We start from the raw sequence: 7,475 nt of genomic DNA on the forward strand, positions 1-7,475 counted from the left end.
CCACTTCGATTACACAGTGTTGTTCATAGCAGCCTAGCCAATGCTTATAAATCCTGGTTGATAACAGTGATTCACCGAACACACTCAATTGGCCAAGATCATGTTTGGCATAACGTGGATAGGGGTGTGGTGTGTGGAATTAAGGATAGATGCTGTGCGAGATTGGCAAAGCTAGTTTTATCTGCTACACTGACACAAGATTCTGGCAAGCTTTCTCAACTTGAATTGCACCATCCATTGTTGTTGAATACTCAGTCAAGCGGCTTGAGGACAAGCCGCATTTCAAGCGGTGGGGAATGTCAGCATACCATCTTCTCCTCAAGTCAAAGATGGTACCAGAAGAATACAAACAATGCTGCTACGACGACGATGACCATACATGGAGTATATGAAGATAGAGGCATCGCGGGAAAAGGCACAGGCGCGCCAGGAGAGCGGGCTCGGTGTCTAATGAAAGCTAGCGTCCGTCTGGCTTGGGCGGGAGTGGGCCTTGTAAATGTTGGCAGGCTGATTGGTCGTGTGGACCGAGTGATTGTGTGGTTATAAGTAACACCCAAACCCTGGCTGTAAGGGGTCATGAACAATTTAGCTATCACATATCAAATCAAATCGTCTTTCTCGCTGCTATCCCCTTCTTCACCCCTTCTTCTACCTGAACATCTCTCTTCTCTCCGACATTCCCTTCTAGGTGCTAACAGTTTTTTTAAAAAATTCTGGAAAAGGGTAATAGTGATGGCACGAGAATTGCATCGCACGTAATATACGCATAACGGAACTTTGTAACGTGTACTCGTCTGTTGTAGCAGCTTTGTGCATATTCCGCTATCCGCTTATGCTGCTGCCACGATTTGGACTCAGCACAGCAATTGAATTGGGCCTCCGTACATGTATATCACGGTTTGAGTTTGAGCAGCAACTCCTTATGGGCCAAACCCATTATAGACATTGAAACGGATTCCTGTTTACCCCTTTTCCACTTCGAGTAGCTTTGTCTTGCTCGTTTCTTTGCCTCTCATTTGCACTAGCGATCGTTCTTCTCCGGCCGGTTGTCGTCGTTTTTTCCCCGAGTAGCTTCGTCTAAGTTCGTTTCGTTGCAGTGTATTGAAATGTGATCCGTTACATGGGTAACCAGTGCATGTTCACAGAAGCCAAGAAGACCGCATGACAAATAGGAGCAATAATCATCAACTACTTATCTAATCTCCAATTCACAGTCAAAACTTCATATTCCAATCTAATCCAAATATTCAATCTCATGCTCAATCTATCAATCGAATAAAAAACAACATCCGCTGAATCAAAGCCATGTGTACCTTGTCGATGTTGATCTCATGCTCAATCTATGGATCGAATAAAAACAACATCTCCATGTGCTTGTTTGGGAGGAAGGGGTTGGAGAGGATGAAACCAACCTATTATGGATATCAAAGGAATTTTAGTTCCTTCATAGCTTGTTTGGGAGACGGAAATTGAAAGGGCTAAAAGTATCCTGACATTTATTTGTTATTTATTTTTGAACGATAAGAGCATTTTAGCTCATGGCGGTCCCCTTGCTCCCAAGTCCCAAGCCAGCCTTTAAACGATTACGTACCTGTCAGCGGCCAGGTCACGGGCCGGGCGATGCAGGCCTTCCGCTGTTCGCGGACGCAGCCACGCGCAAGCGCAACGGCTCAAACCAGCGGCCGCAGCCGCAGATGCGCAGTGGGGCTCGGGCTGCTACTGGCTACCGCTTCGATGCGTGCTCACAGAACAACAAACAGACCTGAGTACCTGTGAGCTGCGATTAGTCAGATACTCAGATGTCAGGCGGGTTTGCAAATCATGCCATGGTTGTGTAACGACGGAGGCAAGCATCTCTTCTCCAGCGTGAAGCCGTGAAGCGTGGAATCTTCAGAGAGAACTGATGATGAATTTCTGAACAGTCTGTATGGTGCCGAATTCTGGGACTCTGGCCACACCACCAACACTTTTTACGGGGTCGATAGCTCTCTACTGTGCTCCGTTCCGACGCCGTGTCCCCTCTAGTACTCGCCAACGCCAACCAACCGTCTTGCGTCTCCGGCACTCCACCGCAGCCTGACGACGGTGGCCCGAGGCCGCGCATAGAGATGCCACACCACGTAACGTGGTACAGCAGCAGTAGCGTTTCACGGGCATGCTTGGTAATACAGTTTTATAATATTGTAGTTTTAAAACAGTATAGTCTATAATTTTTTATGATATAAATACATACTACATTATTATTTTACCGTAGTAACTATAAATACATACTAACATGAGATATAACCTCTTGCAAATTGTGCTTTATGTATATTTCTCTACTTTAATTTCCATGTTGTTGCTATATTACATATAAACGCTCTATACGTTTTTCTGTGTTTTAAATTCCTGTATGCCTATTTCTACAATTTATTTATTCCTGGGTTTTTATCAATCCTGCAATCCGAAGGAGTTCTGACGGCACGCCGGCCAACGCGGCCGTGATTACCCATCCGTACCACGCTACTGACACACCGGGCCCGCTCCGAAACCAGCGGCGATTCGATACGGCACTCTCGCGGCCCCACACCCCACATACGAGGGACGGTGCCCGGAGGGAGAAGCCGTCTTGGATTCCCTTTGCCTTTTCTTTTTCGTTCTCCCTTTCCCGCTTCAGCGGCAGTCCATAGTCCAACTGCCGCAGTCCATGGCCCTATACACCTCCGTCTCGTGTCTGGGGCCCGGACGGGCCGTCCAGCTCTGCTCCAGCGCGGACGCAAATCCCCCTGCCTTTTGGTGCAGGGGTCGCGGCGCTTTACAGCCACCGCCGCGTGGTCCCCACGCGTCGGCGGGCGTGAGCTGGCGTCGTCTTCCCCGCCACGGCTTCTCGTGCCCTCGCCGCTGCGCGAGACTCTGGGTGTTCAAACGGGCGGGACCGCGAGGGGGCAGTCCGGTCATTCTCACTCCGGGGAGGGTGCAGCACTAGCTCGGCGCAGGGCGCTCCAGCCTCCACACGCTCGGCGGACGGGTCCCACGCATGTGGCACAGTGCCACCGGCCCTCTTTCCCTGCCCATGTGCCCTATACGGCTGTACTAGCCCTCCCCCCTCTCTCTCTCCATAACTCTCACCTCCCAAAATTTACTCCAGTTTCTCTTTCTTCTTATCTCTCCCCCAAGCCTGTCTCTCTGACGCAATGCCGTTTCCCACCGCGCGGTGGCGGCGGCGGCGCGAGGGCACCGCCTCTCGGTGGTGCGGGATCTTGGTCCTGGCTCTGGTGGCGCTGGCGGCCGGTGCGACGGCGGAGACGTCGCCGTTGGACGTGGCGGCGATGCGGGCTGTGGCGAAGGCGCTTGGCGCGGACAAGACGCTGGGATGGGACGTCGCGGGCGACCCCTGCTCGCCGAAGCGGTGGGACGGGGTGTCCTGCGACTCGTCGGGTCGCGTCACGGCGATCCAGGTCGGGGCGCGAGGCCTGACGGGGACCCTGCCCCCGGAGGTGGGCGACCTCACCGAGCTCACCCGCCTCGAGGTTTTCGACAACAAGCTCTCCGGCCCGCTGCCCTCGCTCCCGGGTCTCTCCTCGCTTCAGGTTTTACTAGCCCACAACAGCAGTTTCGCCTCCATCCCCTCCGACTTCTTCAAAGGCCTCACCGGGCTCACCGCCGTCGCTATCGACTACAACCCGTTCGCGTCGTGGTCGCTCCCCACCGACCTCGCCGCATGCGCCTCCCTCGCCAACTTCTCCGCCGTCAGCGCCAACGTCTCTGGCACGCTCCCCGACTTCTTGGGTGAGATGCCGGCGCTCCAGCGGCTGTCGCTGTCCTTAAACCAGCTGTCAGGACCCGTACCGGCGTCGCTGGCCGGCGCGCCGCTGGTGCAGCTCTGGCTCAATGGCGCGCACCTCAATGGGTCGATTAGCTTTGTCAGCAACATGACGTCTCTGGAGCAACTGTGGCTGCATTCTAACGACTTCACTGGGCCCATGCCGGACTTCTCTAGGTTTGATAATCTATGGGATTTGCAACTTCGCGACAACGAGCTCACAGGGCCGGTGCCTGAGAGTCTTTTCAAGTTGAAGGCCCTGAAGAACGTGACTCTGACGAATAATTTGCTGCAGGGGCCGATGCCTCAGATTCCTAATCAACTTCATGCTGACATCAAAGCAGATTCAGAGCGGTTTTGTGTGCAGGAAGCCGGGAAGCCGTGCGATCCCCGTGTGAGCCTGCTGCTTGAGGTTGCTGCTGGGTTCATGTACCCGAAGGCACTTGCTACGGATTGGAAGGGGAATGATCCGTGTGTGTTTCCGGGCGTTAGTTGCATACAAGGTAACATTACTGAGCTAATTTTCACCAATAAGGGTCTCAGTGGTAGTATCTCACCGTCCATCGGGAAGATTAGCTCACTTAAGGTGCTAAATCTTGCTAACAATAACATCACTGGTACTGTGCCTGAGGAGGTTGCCGCGTTGCCTTCGCTGACAGAGGTTGATTTGTCAAACAACAATCTATATGGGAAACTTCCTACATTTGCTTCCAAGAGTGCAGTGGTGAAAACTGCTGGTAACCCTAACATAGGCAAGGATGCTCCTGCACCAACAGCAGGATCAGGTGGTAGCAACGACAGTCTATCGGGGGGAGGCAGCAGCGGAAGCATTGGTAACAATGGGGGTTCCTCTCCATCTTCTGTTGGAGTCATTGTAGGCTCAGTGGCTGGTACAGTCGTTGGACTAGGCCTTGTTGCTGCATTGGGATTCTATTGTTACAAGAGGAAACAGAAGCCTTTCGGAAGGGTGCAGAGTCCACATGCCATGGTTATCCATCCGCGACACTCAGGTTCAGATGACATGGTTAAAATCACAGTTGCAGGGGGAAATGCTAACGATGGTGCTCGCGCAAGCGAGACATATAGCCAAGCGAGCAATGGTCCACGCGACATCCATGTTGTTGAAAGTGGAAATATGGTCATTTCAATCCAAGTTCTCCGCAATGTGACCAACAACTTCAGTGAGGAGAACATCCTTGGTCGAGGAGGGTTTGGCACTGTTTACAAGGGCGAGCTTCATGACGGCACGAAAATTGCTGTAAAGCGGATGGAGGCTGGTGTTATGGGTAACAAGGGGCTAAATGAGTTTAAATCAGAGATTGCTGTTTTGACCAAGGTCCGACACCGCAATCTTGTTTCACTGCTGGGCTACTGCCTTGATGGCAATGAGAGGATTCTAGTGTATGAGTACATGCCACAGGGGGCACTGAGCCAACACCTGTTTGAGTGGTCTGAGAAAAATTTGCGACCATTGGAATGGAAAAAACGACTTAGCATTGCACTTGATGTTGCAAGAGGCGTCGAGTACCTTCACAGCCTTGCCCAGCAGACCTTTATCCACAGAGACTTGAAGCCATCAAACATACTTCTTGGTGATGACATGAAGGCCAAGGTGGCGGACTTTGGATTGGTCCGGCTTGCACCAGCTGATGGGAAGTGTGTCTCCGTAGAGACAAGACTTGCTGGCACTTTTGGGTACCTTGCACCAGAGTATGCAGGTGATCATCCTATATTTCTTCATACCAAGTATGCTGTGTGTTCAGTTCAATTGATAAGCACATTACATCTAACCTACAGCTACCTGTAATAATATCATTTAATGGTTTATTATTAATAGGTTTCCTCTGAAATGACTATTCATTTCAACGACCAAGCAAAATACATTTGAGCTGTGGCATATACATAACAGCATCATGAATACTTGCATATTACCATCTTTCCTCTAAAATGACTCTTTAGTTGTGAATGATGTATTATATGGTAGAATCAGCTAATTATTACTAATGTATTTTGCCTGATGCATGTGCACACCCTTATTATACTTGGGCATTGGCATTGCCCTTGGTTGTGACTTGTGACTTACTTCTGGCTGGAACCTTCCATAAGAGATACTTTAGGTGCTCACTAAGAAATTTGGAATTCCAAATGTGATACCTGAAAAGATCTTTTAAGTTTTGGTAACGAGCGTTTTGCCCTTCATCTTCCTGTTAGGAAACAAAGTAACCTAAATTGTTATCTATATCATCTTTCCTCTATTGTCCTAATTTATAATTTTTTCCATGCTCCTTTTTTGAAAAGCCTTTTGATGTATTTCAGTTTGCTACTCGCAACATCTGTCTAACAAAAAAAATGAACTTTTTTTTTTTATATGCAGTCACTGGACGAGTGACCACAAAAGCTGATGTCTTCAGCTTTGGTGTCATCTTGATGGAACTGATTACAGGACGCAAGGCACTTGATGAGACTCAGCCCGAGGATAGCATGCATTTAGTTACATGGTTCCGGAGGACGCAGCTCAACAAGGAAACATTCCGCAAAGCAATCGACCCTGTCATTGACCTCGACGAGGAAACCTACGCTAGTGTTAGTACCGTCTCAGAGCTTGCTGGCCACTGCTGCGCTAGGGAAGCGCACCAGAGGCCTGACATGGGCCATGCTGTCAATGTGCTCTCTACCCTTTCGGAAGTTTGGAAACCAGCCGATCCGGACTCGGATGACAGCTACGGTATCGACCTTAACATGTCCCTGCCTCAGGCTCTGAAGAGATGGCAGGCGTTCGAGGACAGCAGCCACTTTGACGGTGCGACCTCGTCGTTTGTTGCGAGCCTGGATAACACTCAGACCAGCATCCCTACGAGGCCTCCTGGGTTCGCGGACTCGTTCACCTCTGCCGACGGAAGATAAAGACATTTAGCGCTGCTAGTAAGGGTGTGCAAAAACCTTATGTTTCCGTTGAAATGGAAGCTCGGGCGATCCTTGTTCATTCTTTTAGTCTCTTCACCCCCGCCACCAATCTTTCCATGTCTCTTTATTCGTCTCTGTACTGCCGTGTAGCTGCTCTTTGGTCGTGTATGCTGTGATCTTGTCCCGAAAATTGCCTGGAAGTTCGAAGACTTTGCTAACTGGTCTATGTCGTTTGCTAAGATTAAAGTAGAAGAATGCTAGAGCTGTATGGTTGTATCGGGTACTGACAATTTGCAAAGGAAGGTGACCCTGTGTTCGTCAAAAAGAAGTATGGCCCTGGCCTGAAGCTTTTCCAACGCCTAAGCTATGATCATTTCACTCGCTGTACTTACTGTCATCTACTGTGAGAACTCAACTATTTGTCATGATCTGGTCTCTTATCCGCTGGCCGCTGCCCGCCTGAAACGGAGGCAATACAACGGGGCGGAAAAACGATGTGACCCGTGTGTGTGTATCTGGTGACAACGAGGCTGGAATTTGCGATCCAGTTGTCTGATCGTGACTCCAGTGCATGGCCCTATTCCTTTGGATTACGCACTCGTGCTGCCGGATACTCTTTTTCTACTCGTATTTTTTGTGGCGGCGCAATCCAGTCGTGTGCGGTGGTGTTTGCTGTGCCTGGCGTAACTACAGAGCCTTATCTTCAGAGTAGAGCTTCTTCCAAATTGTGTCCATCTCAAACCCACCAGGGTGGCAATACGCAGCAGCA

The 7,475-nt window shown here is 50.3% G+C and overlaps 1 protein-coding gene across 1 annotated transcript; it reads left to right on the top strand.

Annotated features, from left to right (window-relative positions):
- The first annotated feature begins 3,111 nt into the window (after positions 1-3,111).
- On the top strand, positions 3,112-6,958 carry LOC103625941 (probable receptor protein kinase TMK1). Its single transcript, NM_001346014.1, has 2 exons — positions 3,112-5,520; positions 6,177-6,958. The coding sequence occupies exons 1-2, from the start codon at positions 3,174-3,176 to the stop codon at positions 6,704-6,706; spliced, it is 2,877 nt and encodes a 958-aa protein (NP_001332943.1). The 5' UTR covers positions 3,112-3,173; the 3' UTR covers positions 6,707-6,958.
- Positions 6,959-7,475: the final 517 nt, after the last annotated feature.

Source organism: Zea mays, chromosome 5 (assembly GCF_902167145.1).
Source record: "Zea mays cultivar B73 chromosome 5, Zm-B73-REFERENCE-NAM-5.0, whole genome shotgun sequence".
NCBI lineage: Eukaryota > Viridiplantae > Streptophyta > Magnoliopsida > Poales > Poaceae > Zea > Zea mays.

What these genes read in the sequence shown, in the direction of transcription:
- LOC103625941 (NM_001346014.1), top strand. Translation starts at nt 3,174, where the DNA reads ATGCCGTTTCCCACCGCGCGGTGGCGGCGGCGGCGCGAGGGCACCGCC. An exon ending in CCTTGCACCAGAGTATGCAG is followed by an intron (nt 5,521 to 6,176) that starts GTGATCATCCTA and finishes TTTTATATGCAG; the next exon opens with TCACTGGACGAGTGACCACA.